The following is a 21,995-nucleotide window of genomic DNA, read 5'->3' on the forward strand; positions in this document are numbered from 1 at the left end:
ATTGGGTGTCAGGCATAGTGCTATGCATTTTTATGTATCATTTTATTCATTGCTCTCAGTGAGAGTATCTGGTAGGTACTGTTTACTAATCCCATCACAGCACTGAGAGAACTGTGCTTAGACAAGCTAGAAAACAGATAAGCAAGGAAAAAAAAAATACATAAAACTTTTCAAAAGCCATACAAATCGTAAGGGATGGTGGTGGGTAGGAACTGAGATTTGTTTACTGTTTTCTAACTACTCTGTTCTGCTGTTTCCTAAGTGTCATACAACAGTGCAATCACTTTCACATGCCGTAGATTAAGTTGCAGTTAGAAAACACACCTTATTCACCTCACACCTATCAGAATGGCTAGCATTAACAACTCAGGCAACAGCAGATGCTGGCGAGGGTGTGGAGAAAGAGGATCTCTTTTGCACTGCTGGTGGGAATGCAAACTGGTGCAGTCACTCTGGAAAACAGGATGGAGGTTCTTCAAAAAATTAAAAATAGGACTACCCTACAACCCAGCAATTGCACTACTAGGCATTTATCCAAGGGATACAGGTGTGCTGTTTCGAAGGGATATATGCACTCCAATGTTTATAGCAGCACTATCAACAATAGCCAAAGTATGGAAAGAGCCCAAATGTCCAACGATGGATGAAGAATGGATAAAGAAGGTGTGGCATATATATACAATGGAGTATTAGTTGGCAATCAAAAAGAATGAAATCTTGCCATTTGCATCTACGTGGATGGAACTGGAGGGTATTATGCTAACTGAAATTAGAGAAAGACAAATATCATATGATTTCACCTATATGAGGAATTTAAGATCCAAAACAGATGAACATAAGGGAAGGGAAACAAAAATAATATAAAAACAGGAAGGGGGACAAAACATAAGAGACTCTTAAATATAGAGAACAAACAGAGGTTTGCTGGAGGGGTTGTGGGAGGGGAGATGGGCTAAATGGGTAAGGGGCACTAAGGAATCTACTCCCGAAATCATTGTTGCACTATATGCTAACTAACTTGGATGTAAATTTTAAAAAATTAAAAAAAAAAAGGAAACACACCTTATTTATTTTAAAGGAAGAATTTATTATTTTTTGAACATTTATACTTTTGAATGGAGCTAAGAATTAAATGCACACATTATTGCTGAGATCATGGGGTTTGCTTGGCTTAAAAACAACCATCTTAATATACTACTTCTAGGCAGGATAACCATAGTGACTAAAGATAGAAAGAATTGTGATGCTTGATGGTATTGGAATAAAAAATAAGTCTTATGTAGGACAGAGGGATACATATGCATGTGCATGTGTGTGTCTTTTAAACTTAAAACAGTAATTTAGAGAATGTAGAGGCTATAGCATAAGTGCTCAAACTTTTAGTTCATAGCATTCTTAAGTGTCAAGTCATGTTTTCATGGTGCCTCTAGGTCAGTAGGATAACAGGCCAAGTTCTATATATTTGGGACATGGAACACCTCAATTTGAGTCAGAGTAGACATCACCACTCTCGTTTCCTGTTTCACATTGATTTTCACATGACTCTTGTATTTGTTTTTGTTTTAGAGAGAGAGGGGGGGGAGAGAGAGAGAGAGAGAGAGCGAGCACACATGCATATGAACAGGGGAGGGGCAGAGGGAGAGGAAGAGGGAGAATCCCAAGCAGGCTGCTTGCCCAGCATGGAGCCCAAGGGGCGACTTGATCTCCTGATCTCAGGACTGTGAAATCATGACCTGAGCCAAAATCAAGAGTTGGACGCTTAACTGATGGAGGCATCTAGGTGCCCCTCTTGCTTTTTATTACACAAACTGAAAAATCCAGTTTCAAAAAGATAGGATCACATCAGCAGGAATGTAGTGTTATCTAAGGTTAAAATTGTGATCTACCTCAAGCTAGTAGTTCCTAAGTTGTTTGATTGATCTTGAGTACCATTGTGTTTGCCTTGAAATTTTAAAATATCCTATTGTACCCCTGTGAGTTCACTGAGACACCCCAGAACACCCTGGTACACATCTTGGGAATTACAGCTCTGGAGGAATCTGGAAATTCTTTAAAAACAAAACTCTTAGAGTCCTAGACTTGTGAGTTATTTGTGAAAGTGCTAAGACTTGTGAGGTTTTTGTTTTTGTTTTTTTACTGTCTTGTGAATTATTTATAAAAATATCTATAAATGTTACTTAGAGGTGATATCTCAAATGCTAAGTAATCCAAAACATACGTTTTTACTTAATGTGTTTGAGCTTATATTCAGTGGAGATATTTTTAGGTTGTTTGTTAGGCATTTGTTTCAGCTGTAATTAGTTTAATTAAAAACATGGCATGCTGATTGTTTTATATCCATTCATGCCAACTTCTCTTCTGTGATTTGGTTTCATTCCCTCCCTCTATCCAGTATTGGCCATTCTATCACTATATGATCTTATTTCTCCATCCAAGTGAGTTATTTTATCTAAACTGAGTAGTTTAAGACCTCAGTCAAAATAAATTCTGACAAAAAAAATTTTTTTGAGATACCAAGGCACTAATTGTCTCTCTCTCTCTGACTCTCTCTCTATTTCTCTCTCTCCCACATACACAGCCTGAAATTTAAATATAAATATAGAATTGAATGAGAATATTTTGAAATTTAATTTAAAAACAGATCACTCTAATTCATTCATCTTTCTTTTCTATAATGTTATTGTTTATGGACACCTGAGAAACCAATTGTTATTTTTTATGTCATCTTACTCTTTCACGCTTTAGCTTATTAATTCAGTACACTGCATCTAACTTTACCTTCTTGTTGAATAGAGGTAGGATTTGCCTGTAAGAGATGACAACCAGTAATAGGATGAAAGGAGAGCCATCATTTATGGGGAAACTAAAGAAATTGCAGAAGGACCTTCGATGGTTCTGAATTGGGGACGAGTTTTTTCAAAGTGAATCTTAAGAATGAGCAGGAGTTTAGGGGTGCCTGGGTGCCTCAGTCGGTTAAGTGTCCGACTTCAGCTCAGGTCACGATCTCACAGTTCGTGGGTTTGAGCCCCTTGTTGGTCTCTCTGCTGACAGCTCAGAGCCTGGAGCCTGCTTCAGATTCTGTGTCTTCCTCTCTCTCTGCTCCTCCCCCACTCATGCTCTGTCTCTGTCTCTGTCTCTCTCAAAAATAAATAAACATTAAAAAAATTAAAAAGAAAAAAAAGAATGAACAGGAGTTTGGTAGGCATAGAAAATAAATAAGTTGGATCAGAGATCTTGCTTTATTCAGTTCACCCCTCTCCCTGCTGCAGTTCCTGTTCACAAATAAGAAATCGATGTTAGCTGTTATTTCATTACATAAAGAGTACTTGTATTACAGTTCTGTTCTATCACATGAGTCTGCTGTGAGCATAGCCTAGGAGCCTCTCAGAGTGTGTATGTGCTATGGAGACCTAGAGAACAGTACTTGAGCAATTCAACAATGAGCTCAAGAAGCTCAGTGTAGTTAGGGACGTAGACTGCAGAAATTTGCAGCCCATCAAAAGCAGTACAAGGCAGGGCCTGCATAAGTGGGCAAGCAAGTGATAGAGTCAGTGCCATGTGAGTATAATGGAGGAAAGAGTTGAGTATGGGCCAAGTAGAATGCTCCAAGAAGGTAGGGTTTTGTACAGATTCGAAGAATAGTTAGGACTTAGATAGAGAGTAAGGGAACGGATATGTTCCAGTGGGAGTGGAGGATGCCAGGGAGTGAATGTGAATGAAAGCAAGAAGCAGAATTTAGGAGAGCTGTGCAAGTCAGAGTTTTAGCAGGACCTTGAGCTCAGTCTGAGGATCAACCTTTAACTTGATCAAGGTATGCAACTTTGAAAATCCCACAGGAGGGGCGCCTGGGTGGCTCAGTCGGTTAAGCGGCCAACTTCAGCTCAGGTCATGATCTCGCGGTCCGTGAGTTCGAGCCCCGCATCAGGCTCTGTGCTGACAGCTCAAAGCCTGGAGCCTGTTTCAGATTCTGTGTCTCCCTCTCTCTGACCCTCCCCCGTTCATGCTCTGTCTCTCTCTGTCTCAAAAACAAATAAACGTTAAAAAAAAAAATTAAAAAAAAAAAATCCCACAGGAGCCCAGAGGATAAGAGTAAATGAACTCTTTTTTCTACCTGGCAAACTCTTACTCATCTTTCGAGGGCCTATCTGAAGTGTTTGTTGCCAGTTCAGGATCACCCAAGCTACTGCTCCCTGTTTCTGTAGGAAATAGGAACACAGTTTCCTTGTAATCCTGGCTCACATTTTATTTCTCTACAAAATTCCATTTACAGTAGGTGGATATCCTGGAACAAGCCCAAGTGCATTAAAGAGTATTTTGATGCAAAAATAAGCAAACATGGGATCCTAAGTAATCATTTATAAGAGGCTTGCAATAAGAAAAAAAGATCAGTAGCAACAATTTCTTTAAAATAAAATTACATAAATTTCATTAAATTCTAAATATTTCGTTAGAGTTAGTTTTTATAAAATTGATATAATTACCCACATTTAAATGTAAGGTGGAGTTTTGTGGTATATGACAATGTGACATGCATAGCATCTCAGAAAGTTATTTTCCCTTTAAAATTGGGTGTTTGGTACTAGTCAGCTCAAATGAACTAACTCCTAAACATTACTCATATGATGTAGACCTTGTATTTCTAAATATTCTGAGTTTTCAAGACATTCCAATATCTGTCTTATTAGAGATCTTCCAATTTATAACTGTTGGCAAGTCGTCCAAATTGCCTTAAATCTTGTGTAGGTCACAGAACATGTTAGCAGCCCAACATCCAGTTTGTGGCATCTGCTGTAGGCAGTAGGGGATCCCTGAAAGTGTTTAATTAGGAAAATGATAGGGTGAAAACAGAGCTTTGGAAGGTGAATTTGGAAGAGGTGTATAGAAATTAAAGTCCAAGTTCAATATCTAGCCCTGACCACAGCCTGAAACTTCAGCCTTATATATACAACTGCCGACTCAACGTATCTGCCTAACAGACATCTCAAACCTAACATATCAGATCCTGACCTGCTTCCACAAAAACTACACTTCCAAAAGTCTTCTCCATTCCAGTTAATGGCAACTCCATACTTTCCATATTTTTCAGCCAAAAGTTCTGGAGTCCTGCTCGCATCATCTCATACTATACATCTCCTCTATCATTTCAATTTCCAGATATACCCAGGAAGCCAGCAATCTTTACCACCCTTCACCATCACCATGTTGGTCCAAATTATTGTCTCTTGCCTGTCTCCTCACTTCCAACCTTGACACCCATAGGTCGTTCCTTAATGCAGCAGCCATACTATCCATTTACTCCTGCTCGTTGATGTTTCTCAACTGCTCACAATCCTTCAGTGCTTCCCTCTCTCATGCAGGATAAAAGGCAACCTTCTTATAATGGCCTGAAATTGTTTCCGGTCTGGACCCTGAGATCTGCCCATCTCACTGCACACTACTCTTCCCCTTGCTCAGTCCTCTCCAATGCAGACTCCTTGTTCTTCTCTGAATACTTGCTTCAGAGTCTTTGTGCTGTTCTGTCTAAAACCCTCTTCTAAATATCCATATGGCTTTCTCCTTTACCTCTTTTTGGTCTTTACTTAAATAACACCTTCTTTGTGGGCCTCCACTATCCATCCTGCTTAACTTTGCCCTCCCTCCCACATACCATTTTCTCCTTTCCTACTTTATTTTTCTCTGTAACACTTCACCAGCTAATGCAGTGTTATGTGTACCTTACCACTGTTTATCTCTTTCCACTAGAATGTAAGATTCATTAGGACACAGACCTTTAATTATCTTTTCTAGTTGCTAGAACAGTGCCTGAAAATTAATAAGCATTCAAAACTTTGTTGTTCGGTGAATGAAAGAGGTGAGGCAATCCTAACTAGAGTGGTTTCGATGGGAATGGAAAGAAAATGATGAATACAAGAGACATGGCAGAGGGTGAGCCTTAAAGTCCAGTTAAGCCTGCAAGTATCTGCTGGGGTGAGGGGAGGTAAAGAATTAGGGGTTATTCCTTCACTCGGTGAGGAGACCTTACTGAGCACTCACTGTATACTGAATGTTCAATACACTTGTCATGGGGGTGCTTAAACCTGGTTCTGGCTAGGGGGAACTTACAATTTTGTGAGGGAAGATTACACATGGTTAATGCCAGTATATCAGCCTAGGTGACTTGGAAAAAAAGTGATTGATTGAGACATTTCTGTCACTGGCTTGGTGGGGCAAAGTAGGGAAGAGAGAAGATGAGACGGTTTCAAAATTTTGGACAGAAGGTCAGATGGGCCCTTAAAAAGTGGACAAAACCTACTCATGAGGATGTCAGCCAGACTCTGATCCTAGTCTAGATTTCCTTGACTCACTCTTCAAAACCAGCTTAAGCTATTGTAAATTCAGTAATTAGATAGATTTTTTTTTCCTCTAGATCCTTGTGCAAGGTCCATATTTACTCTCATTTTTATCTTCCTACTTTTCATTCTATTATTCCCTAGAAATAAAGAGCATATCTGTATCTTGGAGGAAATTTTAGCTCTATGGATTGTGCCATGACCCAAAACATATGTTATTTTGAATAGAGTAAATTGATTCCAAATTTCTTAAGAATATGAAAATGATTACAAAAGTATAACATTCCAGTCTAAAACTTGTTGCAACAGATATGCACCTAGCCCTGTTAGAATAATGTTAATTTTCTCCATCAATGAACATCTTTCGATTATTTACTGGAAATGAGAGTATAATATAGAGCAAGTGTGTTAGTACACAGCACTCGTTCATGAATATACGATGATGTTGTATTTTAGAGGAAGAAAGAACTTTAATTTTAGCTTATTTCTGCAAGAGTATCTTGAGTTTTTACTATATCAAATAGGTGGAAAATAGGCCTCAGATTTATAAGATCAAAATATGATCAACTTGCTCTTCAAGATTTTACAGTGCTGTAGTGGAGACTGAAGCATGAATATATAGCATAATAAGTGTAAATGATGTCAGGTAAAGAAAATGCTACAGGGTTGTGAAAAAGTTGGGAGGCCAGGGAAGGTTGCAGAACTGTACTGGCATTTCAGGGCACAATTGTAGGATGTACAGGATTTCATTGGACAGAGTGAGAGGAAGAAAGATGGGGAAGGAATTCAGGTTTTGGGAATAGAGATATAAAAAGGAAAGAAAAATCCAGGGAGTAATGGAGGATGTGTTTTAGAAAGAGTAAGTATTCTAGTGTGGCTTCGCCATGGAGCACTTGAAGAAAGTAACAGGAGGAGAGTTTGGAAAGGTGGTTGGAGCCAAAGTCTCCTTGTCTGCAGTTTTAATAAAGGTGTCTGTTTTTAAGGATGTAAGAGGCACTGAAGGGCTAAAGCAATAGAGCATAACGGTAATGTTTACATTTTGAAAGTGGATTAATACAGAAATGGTTTTAAGATTTCACCTAGGGACTGCTTAAAAAGACAGATTCCTGGGCCCCATATAAAACTACCATGTAAGAGGGGCGCCTGGGTGGCGCAGTCGGTTGAGCGTCCGACTTCAGCCAGGTCACGATCTCGCGGTCCGTGAGTTCGAGCCCCGCATCGGGCTCTGGGCTGATGGCTCAGAGCCTGGAGCCTGTTTCCGATTCTGTGTCTCCCTCTCTCTCTGCCCCTCCCCCGTTCATGCTCTGTCTCTCTCTGTCCCAAAAATAAATAAAAACGTGGAAAAAAAAAAAATTTAAAACTACCATGTAAGAATCTCTGAAGAACATGGCCCAGGAATGGGTGTTCTATAAATACCTAAGATGCATTTTCTTTCCTGCTTTATTGAAATATAATTGGCATATAACGTGTAAATTTAAGCTGTACAGCATGATGGCTTGATATATTTATATATTTCAAAATGATTACTACGATAGGATGAACACCTCCATCACCTTACATAATTCCCTTTTTTTTTTTTTTTTGGCTGTGGTGGGAACATGTAAGAACTACTCTTTTAGCAACTTTATACACATAATACAGTATTATTAATTATAATCATCATACTATATATTAGATCCCACCACTTATTTATCTTATAACTGGAGGTCTATATCCTTTGGCCAACATCTCCCCGTTTCTCCCACTCTCAGACTTCGGCAACCACCTTTCTACTCTCTGTTTCTACAAGTTTGACTTTTTTGGATTCCACATATAAATGAGATGATATAGTATTTCTTTCCTCTGTCTGACTTATTTCACTTACCATAATGTTCTCATAGCATTTGCCATGTTGTTGCAAAAGGAAGAATTTCCTTCTTTTTTTGTGGCTGAATAATATTTCACTGTATGCATATACCACGTTTTCCTCATTCATTCATTCATTCATTCATTAATTCATTCATTCACTGATAGACACTTAAGAGGTTGCCATGTCTCATTCCTTGTGGACAATGCTGCAATGAACAGGGGGGTGCAGATAGCTCTTTAAGATAATGACTTCATTTCCTTCCTGCGTATGCCCGTCTGGTGACCCCTTATGCTGCCAGAATGTCTGAAGACCTATGTTTATATTTATATTTATTTTAAGATCAGTAGCAGTGCTGATGGGGAAGAGGACTGATCAGGGGCTGCTTCTGAAAGAGAAGCATTGGTAGAATGTTGGAGACCCTTTGGACAGAGAGGCGAAGAAAGAGTCAGATGACTTGAAGGTACCGCTCTGGGGCACAATATTACTAGTGATGCTGAGAACTGGAGGGAACACGGAGGGAGTAGGAGGTGGAGAGCTGGTTGCCTGCATCTGAGGAGGTTGATTAGAGGGGTTGCCAGAGGCAATAACGAATTTAGTTTCTGGTATCCAATCCCATTTCCCTATTTTACCAATGAGGAAAGCTGAGGCTCAGAATGGTATGGTGACTAATCTGAGGTCACAGAGCTGGTTGGTTAGTAGTGGAGTGGTAAATGAATGTGCCCAGTTTAACAGAAAACCCAACACACTTCCTCCTCTTGTTTCTATGCCTGTGTAGAAGATTCACAGCTTGATTATGTGCACTGAGAACATCTATAGAGTATTAATTACCAAGTGAAAATCCATTAAATAAACATTATGACTGTATTGCTTGTGTATATTTTTAGATGAGTCTGTGACACCAAATGAACCACTTAAGGCCGTTGGGACAGAGGGCCAAGCATTAATTTACTAGGAATATTTTAACTCTAGAAGCAGGAAAGCAGCGAGGGACCTAGGAGGTCAGCCAAAACAAATTCATGCACGTAAAACATGCCTGACATACAATAATAAGCACAGGTGAGAAAACGTAGTCTTACGAAGAGGAATACATTTGTCTAAGGCTGCACTGGTAACCAGTGATTAAAATGAAGACCAGTGTCTTCTGACCATTTAATTTACTGCCTTCTGCAGCAAGGTTTTCCAAATTACTACTGCAGCCATCGTATTAACTTTTGTGGTTCAGTTGATTGCTTTGTCATTTAACTTTCCTGGAAGCTGAACATTGAATCATGAGTCACATCGACAGGGCTATGGATGTGTGTGTAGAATCTAAGAGAAAAGAGAACCTACCTGCTGAATTGGATCATTTTTAGTGCAAGCATCCAGTATGACATTTCTTAGTTTAGCAGTTCAAGGGCAAATAATTATGTATTTCCAGCACAAAGTACAGAGCCTGGACCATATTAGCTATCCAGTAAATGTATGTTCAATGAGTGATCTAACCCCACAGGGAATTTTTGAACTATGGTCTTTTTTTTTTTTTTTTTTTTTAAGTAAGTTACCTATGATACTCTCCTCAGGTCTCTACATTGGCCATTCGTAGGGATTCATGAAAAGTCACATGGTTCTCATTCTTTTAATAAAAAACAGCAGAGAGAGAGCTATCAGCTGACAAAGGAAGGATAAAATGTGAGTGCTAGAAATGCCCTTTTCTGAATGTGACCTCTTATCAGATCACCGGAAATATAAACTTTTCAAGTCCACCAGCCCAGTGACCTCAGTGTACAAAGATCACTTTTTTCTCTTTGTTTCTGATCTAGCACACATACCCTCATGAACTCAAACACACACACACATACATACAGATTTTCCTTTTTGAATTCCTATAAAGGTGTTAAGCCTATACATTGTTTTTTTGCATTAGTCTTAAAAATGACCCTTTGCCATATATTTTAAATGTAAAAATCTTTCTTCTTCAGGACCCCCTTACTCTACTATGAAAATCTCTGGACAAGCAGATTATTGAATAACCCATGACTTTGCTTTTCATCTGATTAGTTCCCTGAAAGGGATCATAAGACAACTGTGCAAAGCCTAGAGGCCTTCAGAGTCCCAAATGATCACAGAAGCCTTTTTTTTCCCCTCTCTTCCTGAAATGTCATGGCCACCCTGAGCAGTATCAAAGGAGATCACTGTTTGCATTAGGAACTAAAAAAAGAAAGAAAATAAAAGAAATTTAAAACTCACTTGGGAGAAATGAAAGTTCATCTGTGGGTTGTGTGTCATATGAAGAGTATTATACCACTTTCTTTCATTGACTAGACAACTATGGGGAAGAAAACAAAGCTTCTGTGGTGAAACCCATGTAAGGAATGTTTTAGGATCATCATGTGCTGGCCCCTACCAAATGCTCTTCTTTCCAGTGATACATGCGTGAGCACACAGGCTCACACACTGTAGGACCATTAGGGCGGAACCCTTGACCTGCATCCATTTTCACTAGTGCTATGGATCATTTCCTCTTCAAATCTGCAATGCTAATGCCCATGTGAATATCACAACCTACAAAAGAGTTTTTTAACTTGAATTAAAACTCACCATCACAACATCTTGTACTCAGAGTTAAATGTAAAGTGTTTTTAAAATTGTTGACCTATATGTCCTTAGATATAGGCCAGTTCCGGCGTTTTATTCTTTTTGAGAGAAGTTGGCTTATTAAATACACACCTCGCTTTATTTTAATTTGTATAACTTTATAAGACTCTTCACATAAATAAATTACCAAATCAGAATAAAAGGCCTTTGGCCATACACTTCTGGAGTTTTGGGTTCAAAAAATATAAACCCACCCTTCATTAGCTCCTGTCTTCAGCTACTGCTAGTGGATAGAGTTACAACCAATAAGATTCATTCCATTTTGTTAATTAGCTGAAATCCCAGTCAATTTTGGTCATAAATTCTGCTCTGGAACTCTGGTTTCACTACTTATGTCATACTGATTGTGTACTTAGCTCACTCTTTAAAGATAAGTACTGAAGCACTTTAGTGAGGGATCTGCTCGCACTGGACACCTTGAGAGGTTCCAGTATATGATTCGGTTTACAATTGTAATGAGTTTTTGATTTCTCTTTCTTTTTGGTGATAGGTCAAGAAAGATTTGGAAATATGACAAGGGTCTATTACAGAGAAGCTATGGGCGCATTTATTGTCTTCGATGTCACCAGGCCAGCTACATTTGAAGCAGTGACAAAGTGGAAAAATGATTTGGACTCAAAGTTAAGTCTTCCTAATGGCAAACCAGTTTCAGTGGTTTTGTTGGCCAACAAATGTGACCAGGGGAAGGATGTGCTCACGAACAATGGCCTCAAGATGGACCAGTTCTGCAAGGAGCATGGTTTCGTAGGATGGTTTGAAACATCAGCCAAGGTAATGTGACTTTAAAGGAGAAACCTATTAGGCAAGATTCACAAAGACAATAATCATATAATCATTATCATCATCATAATGATGATAATATGTGTTTGTTTCGTGATTTGTATTTCCCAGATTGTTTTAAGCTCTTTCTCATCTCGAGGATGAGTTGGCAGGGCAGAAATTACTATCCACAATTTGAGATGATTTTGGCAGGGGCACCTGGGTGGCTCAGTTGGTTAAGTGTCCGACTTCAGTTCAGGTCATGATCTTGTGGTTCTTGAGTTCAAGCCCCACATCGGACTCTGTGCTGACAGCTCAGAACCTGGAGCCTGCTTCAGATTCTGTGTCTCCCTCTCTCTCTGCCCCTCCCTCACTCCCCGCTCTCATTCTGTCTCCCTCAAAAATAAATAAACCTTAAAATTTTTTTTAAAAAGATGATTTTGGCTAAGAGAGCAAAAAGCAACTTGTACATGGTCACAGTAATAATAGTTAATAACTGTGTTTATTTAGTGAGTGCTTATTATATGTCAGGCATGTTTTACGTGCATTTTCTCATTTAGTCCTCAATAACAACCTTGTTAAGTAAGTATGATTTTAGAGTGAATGAAAGAAATGGGCCTTGCATTCAGTGTCACTGCCTTATCCATGTATTAATTAATTTATTCCATCAATATTTAATATGTTCTTCTGTATGCCAGGCATGGTGCTTTGCCCTAGAAATGAAAAGATGGCAGGAACGCAGAACTACCACATTGGGAATACTGGAATAGTGGAGTGAGAAAGTAGTTAGCAAGTATCACTGTGAAGAACATCATGTGGTTTGGCACTGCTCACTCTTCAGGTGGTGGAGGAGTAGCAGGGAGTGGGGCAGAGTCAGGGCTGGAAGATGAAGAACCCAATGTGGTGTGATAAGGATATTATTGTTCCCATAATGCCCCATGCTGCCATCTCATCTGTCAGATGCATGGTTTTTGCTTTACTCCCTTTTGTTTTTGCTTATATTTTTGTATCTCAGTATCAGAGAGAGAAAAACAAAGCTTTTATGGTAAATTTTGAAAGTGAAAAAATACATAAATTAACATAACATATTGTAAGTTTACATATATATTAAAAATATAAGTATAAAAATATGAAACATTTTATATATTTTATATTTATAAATTATATTTTATATATATTTGTATAATATTTATATATTTTACATATAAATGTATACATATATTTTACATTATTAGGATTGCATTCTGCTTAGTTTTATATCATAATTTTCCCATTTTATTTATTTGTGAAAAACACAAAATAAATACTTAGGCAGTGGAGCACAGGCACTGTGCTGGTTGTTTGGGATTTAACTATGAATAAGATAGGCATTGTCTCTGTTCTTATGGAAATCACAGTAAGGCCTTATTGTGAACATTTGTGCAATCACTAGAGAATGGTTTGAAAATATAACTTTAGTGGACATCATTCAAATAGGCTGAGGAGGAGTCTGAGACCTGTTTCATGCTGGAGAGAAGAATGGTCAGATTTTCCCTGGGGACTAGGGCAAGACAGACTGGAGGCAGGTCAACCTGGAGACAGAGTAATATAGTAGTGATTGAATTCCTGTGGGAAAATGGCAAGGCTTTGAACGAAGGTAAAGGCTATAGGGATTGGAAAGAAAACCCTGAGTTGAGACTATCACTGAAGTTCATTTATTTATTTTTAAAACTTTATTTATTCATTTTGAGAGAGAGAGAGGGAGAGGGAGGGGGAAGGACAGAGAGAGAGGGAGAGAGAAAAGCCCAAGAAGGCTCCACGCTGTCAGCACAGAGCCCAATGTGGGGCTCGATCCCATGAATCGAGAGATCATGACCTGAGCTGAAACCAAGAGTCACATGTTTAACCAACTGAGTCACCCAGGTGCCCCTCACTGAAGTCTGAATACCAGCAGTCGTTAAGCAACTGAGTGGGTTGGGGGATGGTAGAGATGGAGAAGAGGGTGGTGGTGCCACTTTTTCTGTCCTAGTTGGGATGTTCCTTTGTTCCCCTCATGTCCTGGAGAGTCTCAATGAGAGTGGTGTCTCTGAGCTGGCCTGTTTTGGGAAGTTGCTACTTCTCAGTGCCTGGCATTTTTGCCTTCCTTGGAGCCACAGTGTGCTATTTTGTCTTTTCAAAACCTTTTGTTTCCCTTATTTCTTGGGATTATCTTTTAATTCAGGCCACGGTATCCATCATTTTCTACCGCCTTTCTACTCTACTTGTCAGTGAACCTTTTTGGTTTGTTTGTTTGATGAATTATTGTAAAGAGAGAGATGCAGAGCAAAACTCACAGGTCTGATTAAATTACACAAATTAAAGAAATATGACATTTTTTATAGTTTGATTTTTGGATGTTGATATTGCTGTTTTCTTTTTAAATTCCAAAATGTGTGTGAATTCACCTATTCTCTTTATTCCTTAGCCCTATCCTCAGTTTCACTCTACAACTTCTGCATTTTCCTTCAGATTCCTTTCTTTCAAAATAATTGCTCTCCTGCTCAAAACTCCAGGTACAGGGGTAGAAGAATAAGATTTTAGAGAACTCCTTTTCCCAATAGGTTACTTTCCATTTGAAGGGCAAACTAGAATGAATGACTCATGTATATGATGAGGGAGTCTTCCATCATTCATTCATTCATTCATTCATTCATTTAACAAATATTATTGAAGACCTGTTATGTACCAGACACTGGGAATACAGAAATGCATAAAAAAGACAGAATCCTGACCTCATGGATAACAATAAAATATAAATTAAACATATAAGGTGGTATATAGGGAAAAGTGTTAGCAAAACAAATAAATAAATAAATAAAATAGAAAAAGAAGAAAAGAAAAGAAAGGAAAGGAAAAGACCTATGAGTTTGTGAGGAGGGCTGAAATTGCTTGTAGACCAAAGGACCTTCTGGACATTTTCTTTAACCTCACTTTGACATTTCTTGTTCCACCATGGCAGTCAAACTCTGCTTAAGAGCATGAGGTTCATTAACTTAAGGCCTGACTGACCCACTGTACTTAGATACTGGATTTTTAATCCTCCAAATCCCTGCCAGTGTAAACTTTGAAGAGAAGCTTTGTACAGAGAGAGGGTGGAGGGATTTCACAAGCCTAAAGTGTGCTGAAATGCTAAAGAGGGTACAAGGCCTCATTGTATTGCACTCAATGCCTTCTTCCCTCCAAACATACTGCTATTGAAATTGTCCCAAATGTCTTAATAATGAAAATGTCTTCCCAGTGCCAGGTTAGTATTCAAAGTTAATATCTAGCATCTCAGGAACAATACTGCAGCATTGATGTTCGAGTGTCAAACTGCTCAAAAAGTCGTTTTTAAATGATCTCTGATAAAGCTCTGCTTAATTTCTGAGGATAGTATTACAGCATTTACAAAATAGAGGCCCAGATCAAACTGTCTACCCAAAGACAAGATGGCAGCATGTGGAACTGCGATCCATTTATTCTTTGATTACAACATTTGGGGGCAGGGAACATTTCCTATAGAGATCTTTGTCTTAGAAAGTGAATCTACTAACAATTAGAATCCTTTTGTGGGATGTCATGATCTGTCTGGTGATAAACAACTGATTTCCTTTTTTATGACTCTAAAACTTCTGATGGACCAAAGGCCATGACCTTTGGCTTTGTCGCCATGGCCACATCTTGTAGCAGTCCTGCAGCTTGGCCATTTCTAAAGCTGAAACTAACAGGTTGTTTGAAAAGTCACTGGGACTAGCCTCCATCTTGATGCTGACCTTGCTGCTGAGGGAAATTTGCCCTTTTGCTCTTCAGTCTTGTAGAATAATTTTCCATAAGAGTTTTCATGTCTCACTGCTGTTGCTGGAACACTCATGGTAGCCTCTGGCTGTGATTTAAGAGAGAAAAATTTAGGTGTATGCTAGCATCTATGATCTTTTTACACCATTTCTTCAAATATTAAAACCAGAGGAATAAAAAGAAAAACTGTTGTGAATAAGTTGAGTTTTCTTTAGTTTTCAACCTTTATATTCTTTTTTTTTTTTTTTTCTCAGCCATGTTTACTTGAATTCTACCTGTGGATTCACTAGGACCAGATAATATATAATTGGGGGTGATTACATGTCCCATTTTCCAAGGGCATTCCTGGTTTATCCTGCTGTCCTGGCGTGATTATTGGAACAACCCATTCTTGGTTTGTAATTTGAATTTACATGGTCACCATATAGATCAGGAGCTCTAGTACATCTCACTGTCCACATCAGATCTTAACTCTACTAATGTCTATTTTATGCACTCTTGTGCCTGAGCCCAGTCTCTATAATATGTTTTGGTAGATTTGTCTCTTTACGATGAGAGCCTTGGTCTGTTCTTGTTGGAGCATCCCCAGAGTTGGCAGTCCTATCTTCTGGGCCCTTCTCACTGGCTGATGGGGCCCTGCTACCTGTTGAGCCATTTACCTCGTCTATTCTTGGTGCCCATTACCTGAATCTCCACCAGTTGCTTCTTTTGGATTCACTTTCTGGCCACACCCACTTACCTTCTAGGGTTGTCAAGAACATTAAGTGACATAATGTATATGTTATGTCTGATCACATATACACACCACACCTACACCTCAAACATAACATCTCTGTTATCTGTTTGCACAACCCATCCGCTGGTCTGGATGTCACCATCTGTACTTAGCTCTGATACACACAACAGCTGCACTTGGTGGAAGGGCATGCTTCTATATCTTAGCTCTTTACAGGCTGTCCCATCCTGCTTTTATGGTGCAGTGGTTCACGCATGGCTGTGTTTAGAAACAGGAGACCAGGAAAATGCCTGGTTAGATGGGAAATAGTGGAGCAAGTAATATCTATCCAATGGTGGTGACAGGAACCAAAGTCACAGAACTTCAGTGCTTCTGGCTCATGCTCCCCTCCACCTCATGCCCTACTCTTGGCAGATTTCCATGGCTGTTCCTATCCTATGTATAGCTCCATTTTAGGCCCACTCTCTTTCTTAGAATGTTCTAAAATCACTGGGTTCCCCAGGAAGAAATTTTCTTACATTAAACTCCACTCAATTTTGGTCTCTTCCCTGCAGTTAAAAAGAAAAATGTTGATGTTTGTCCTTCTGGGAGAGGGAGTATACTCAGAAGTGTTCTCTATAAGAACATATTAATTTCTTACAGGGAGGAATAGGTTTTCCTCAGTGTAATGGATGTTTTTCATGTATTTTGGATTTCTAGCAGTTATTACACATGTTTGCTATCTTTAGGGGAACCCCCAGCCATAGCAGGCTTACCTTCTCAGGAAGAACCCATAGAACTTTCTTCTTTTGCTTTCTTTGCAGCCAGACCACAGGCATGTGACCTAGATTCCACCAATAATACTTATTTTGAGAGAGAAAGAGAGAGAGCATGAGCAGGGTTGGGGCAGAGAGAGAGAGAGGAGGGAGAGGATCCCAAGCAGGCTCTGCACTGTCAACACAGAGCCAAATAAGGGACTCACTCTCACAAACCATGAGAGCATGACCTGTGCCGAAACCAAGAGTCAGACGCTTAACCAACTGAGCCACCCAGGAGCCCCTCCACCAATCATACTGATGGAGAAGTGGGCAACTAGAGGAAGAAGGTACAATGTAAAATCCATTTTTTGGTGGTGGAGAGGGGGGTGGAGGCAGAGCAGGACTCCATCCTTGGGAGACAGCAGAATTTTCAGGGTCCTGTGTTTGACCCAGAAAGATAATCACTGCTGGCCCCAGGGACAGTTGCATTCAAGTTCAGTTCCTCGAAGCTTCACAGATTACGGGACGCAGTGCTCATTGGTGGCTGGCATTGTGTCCTTATCAGGCCTGTTTTATGTAGAGCTTGAGTTTCTGGAAGCTTAGGCTTGAGCCTATTTCATAAGACTGCTGAATAAATGTACAAGCTACACAATATCTCTTGAATACACTATTCCGTATTTGGCACTTCAGATTCTGTGTCTTACAACTGAGAACCTGGATTAATATACATGGTTGAATATGTTTGAGAAATCCAACCTGAATAACTGCTTCCCTTGCTGCAGGACTTCTTAGGACTTTGATATTCTAATGTGCATTCTGAATCTCCAGGAAGAACTGTGGCCGTATCTCTTGCTGTTTTCTATATGTGAGCTTCACGTGGAGATTTTCATGCACATGCACTCATTCAATCCTTCTCATGAGCCTACAGAGTAGGCATTATTATTATTACCATTTTAAAGAAAAAAAAAGTTGAGACTTGAGTGACTTTCCTAAAACTGTATAACTACGGCCTTTAAAATTTTTTTTTCAATGTTTATTTTTTAGAGAGAGAGAGACAGAGCACAAGTGGAGAAGGGCAGAGAGAGAGAGGGAGACACAGAATCTGAAGCAGGATCTAGGCTCTGAGCTGTCAGCACAGAGCCTGATGCGGGGCTTGAACTCACAAGCCGTGAAATCATGACCTAAGCGCAAGTAGGACGCTCAACCAACTGAGCCACCCAGGTGCCCCACTACTGCCTTTTTTTTTTTTAAATTCTAACATATTCTTTTTGTTCTTTCATATGTTAACATTTCAAAATCAAAGTGTGCCCTATAGCCAGTGTGATTTCTAAAAATAAAAATGATGGCTTTTTCTGCTGTCTCCTTCAAGAAGAGGAGCACTTGGGTGGCCCAGTCGATAAGTGTCTGACTCTTGATTTCGACTCAGTTCGTGATCTCATGGGTTTGTGACATTGAGCCTCACGTCCAACTCTGCCCTGAGAGCGCAGAGCCTACTTGGGATTCTCTCTCTCCCTCTCTCTGCCCCTCCCTAACTCATGTATGTGAGCTCATGCTCTCTCTCTCTTTCTCTCAAAATAAATAAGCATTAAAAAAAAAGAGGGGTCTACACCATGCAGCAGTACCTAAATGTGTTTGGTCATGTGGAACACTTAACAAAATAGTGGAACAAGCTTAGGAAATGCTGGCCTAGAATTCTCATTTAAAAGGAAAGTTTTCTGTGTTTTGTTGTTTACTGAGCCATTATTATTATTATTATTATTATTATTATTATTATTATTCTGCAAGCTAAAATATGCAGCAGTTAAGAAGTGGCTAGTTTTTCTGGAAGCTGCCTGAAGAGTAGTATCACATATGATTTATTTCATAGGCTTCTAGAAAATATACACTTAGAAACATAATGCATTCATACAAACTGAAAATGCATAGATAATGCCATCTGGGTATGGGTAGATGGCTATTCTAATTCACTTTTAGCGGATTGAGTAGAGAACACCATTTAAAAAAAAAAAACCTCTTATTTTTAAATTGGGTAGTAGGCCATCTCTGATTATTCTCATTTTTCAAATGTCAAACCATGAAAAAATTCTTGACAGTCACTGGTGCAATCACTGATTCAATACAATTTGTATTGAGTGACTGTCCAGGTCTGTGCTGTGAATGATGTATATTAAGGCCTTTCTGAGTTCAGAGCATGTTATGAGGTGCCAGTTCTTATTCTTAAAATGTTAGAATTTCCTATAGGAAATAGATCTTACAGGTTTTAGGCATCTGTCTCCAAAGAATTTAGATGAGGTTGTAGGATGAGCGTTCACTCACTTACTTTGTCCCAGCACATTTAACCCTGTATTTTTAGCTGGTCTGATTAGAGCTGTTTGTAGTTAGGGACATAAAAGGAAGGGCCCAATCTGGAATCCATAATCAGACCCAAGTTAGAAGACATTATTTAAAGGAAATGGTGGCAATGTTTAATAGTCTGTAGCACAACCATTGGAATCACTGCTTCTGACAGATTCTTAATGCCCTACAACAACAACAAAAAAAAGCGCGACTTGTTTCTTGAAGTTGAGAAGAGCTTAAGTGCCAGAGCCTGAAACTCAAGCTATTCACCTGCTTGTGAATCAATGTAAATTAATAATAATGTTTTAATTTTTATCTTTAGCCAAATTGGTTCTCTAGAGGTTTTCTAGTCTGTGCTTAAAATTTTCTAGAGAATCTGAGATCCAACTATGACTAAAATGTCGTAGGAAAGTAGTTGTGGATCCTCAGAGGATATAGTCATAGCTTGGTGTGCAGGGGGCAAGGTGTTCCATATGTCCTTCTCTCCTGCATGTTTTACATTTTCATTTCATAAAGCTTAGGTCCTTCCTGTCTGACATTTGGACAGTTTTAATAGTCTATTTCCAGACTTTGCTTATGGTAGTCTGTACTGCAATGGTGCTAAAAACTCAATCTACCCAAGGGATCACTTTGATAATTCAAGAATCTTCTGTAGGCCCTACTTTTTGATTCAAATTTAGACACCTTTGAACAGGGATCAGCGAACTATAGCCTGCAGCCCAAGTATATAGCCTACCTCCTATTTTGTAAATAAAGTTTTATTGGAGCACAGCCATGCTCATTGATTTATGTTTCTGGAGTCAGCTTTCCTCCTGGATCTTGATCTCTAACCATGACTTCTTTCCCAAACTTCAGACTTCCATATCCTTCTGGGTCTCTACCTGGATTTCACCCAGACAACTCTTCAAACCTAACACATCTGAAACTGAATTCATTGGCTTTTCTGCCAGTCAGATTATCTGATGTGGAGACCTCACATCCACCTGGACATCTAAGCCATGCACCCTTATAACTAGGTTACTCACTCTTCAGAAACCCCTTGTTCCTGAGCATAGAAAACCCACAGTGAGATTCTTTCTTGCCCCTTTTTTGTCCTTCCATTTATCCCTAATGTTACTGAACTGCTTCACATCCCCTGTTCACATCTTGCTTTTCCCTTTGTCTGGGACATGCTTCTTACAGTTATTCACCTCCCTCTCATTCTTCCTTCAGAACTTGACTCAAGTGCTATTGGTTACTAACCCTCAGATAGTCTCTCCTGTTTCTTATCACAATTGTGTCAAGATTCTTTCTTTGTGAGCCTGCCCTCTGTACTGCACTGTGAAATCTTCCTGGGCAGCCACCAGCTCAGTGGCTTGCACATCCATAGTGGTCATTTGGTCAGTGGTTATTGGATGGAACAGAATTGTTTGCTACACTGCTGCTCAAGGACTCTTTCAGAAGATTCTTTTACCCTATTATTCTTTTCCCTACCCTTTATGGGGGTATTTCTGTCCTTAGAGAACTGTGCAGAAGGAGAAAAATTAATTTACTACTGTATTTCCCAGGAGGATTCCACATTACATAACTGCTTTCATACAGAAACCTTTATAGATCCTGTGCAAAGCAGGGAGGTTGCAGTGCCCTGCAGTGTGGAGGGGGGAGCAGAGAAAGAAATGAAGATGAGGGAAATATCCCCCCTAATGCCTTGGGCCCTAAACTGGGAACTGCAGAATTCTTTTCTTGGTAACACCGCACAGCATCCCGCAAGAATCTCCCATTAGCCTGTGGATCTTATTATCTGGCTTATTCCTCCTTCACACCCCAGGACCAGAATTTAGTATCTTTTCCTCATTGAAATTCCCATCATCTTGTTTACATGCATCTCTCCTTTTGTTCAGCTCCTGTCATTTGAGCCATGCACAATGGCTAGCATATTGGCCTTTTCTTACTATTCATAAAATGGAGTTCCAGAGAGGCTTTGGAGAAACCAGGCCCAGACTTCAGATCTAGTCCAGAACTCTACCCCAGTGACAATGATTCTTGAAAAGTTGTACATCAGGAACTCCTAAGGAAGCTTGCTAAGATTCCACATGGCTCAGCCCTGCTCTGAGGTGTCTGGAGGTACATAGATGTATGTTTTTAGAAAAAGGTCTTTGGTGATGTTGGTATGCACCTTGGTTGAGATGCATTGTGTTATACTTTGTTCATTCACTCATTCATTCATTCATTCATTCATTCCTGAAGTATTCCTTGAATAGCTACTATGTGTGTGTTCAGGTAGGCACTTTGCCAACCACAGGGGCACTGATCATAAAGGGCATAGATTCTTCCCATTAAGAACTTCCCAGTCTCCTAGAGGGAAACTCATATAAACAAATAATTATAATACAGTATGAATTTCTGTAAAAATTGGTGGCTTCTATGCGAGGTGTAGGAAAACTTGAAGGAAAGGCTGTTATCTGTGCCTGAGAGTGAGACAGCTTCCTTGATGTTTGTTGTGTGTCACCAAGGATGAGAGAGTCCCCAAAGGAAGATCCAAAGGGGACTCGTGAGAAGAACTCCTTTTTAAGGGGTGCCACGCAGAGGGTCTTTAGAAGCCACTGTTAGGAGATTCTGGGTGTTCTTAAAAGCAAAGACAAGCTTTTCATCTTTACTCTTAAGATATCTTAAGTGAGAACATGTCACTACTGCAGTTAGTAGCTTTACAGTAATCAGAAACTTGTCAATACGAAACCACAAAGAATCTTATTATTAAGAATCATAGTTAGTTTATATTTATGAAACACACTCATACTCCTCTTATTCCCAGGCCTTGTCCTAAGTGCTTTATTTGTTTCATT

At 39.4% G+C, this 21,995-nt stretch overlaps 1 protein-coding gene across 1 annotated transcript in view; it reads left to right on the plus strand.

Moving 5' to 3' along the window:
• Nucleotides 1–21,995, plus strand: part of RAB38 (RAB38, member RAS oncogene family) — a 57,788-nt gene that overhangs the window by 12,356 nt on the left and 23,437 nt on the right. The window contains exon 2 of the mRNA XM_045483685.1: nt 11,303–11,583. Within this exon, the coding sequence (XP_045339641.1) occupies nt 11,303–11,583 (281 nt within the window). The remainder of the gene's footprint in view (nt 1–11,302; nt 11,584–21,995) is intronic.

Source organism: Leopardus geoffroyi, chromosome D1 (genome assembly GCF_018350155.1).
Source record: "Leopardus geoffroyi isolate Oge1 chromosome D1, O.geoffroyi_Oge1_pat1.0, whole genome shotgun sequence".
NCBI lineage: Eukaryota > Metazoa > Chordata > Mammalia > Carnivora > Felidae > Leopardus > Leopardus geoffroyi.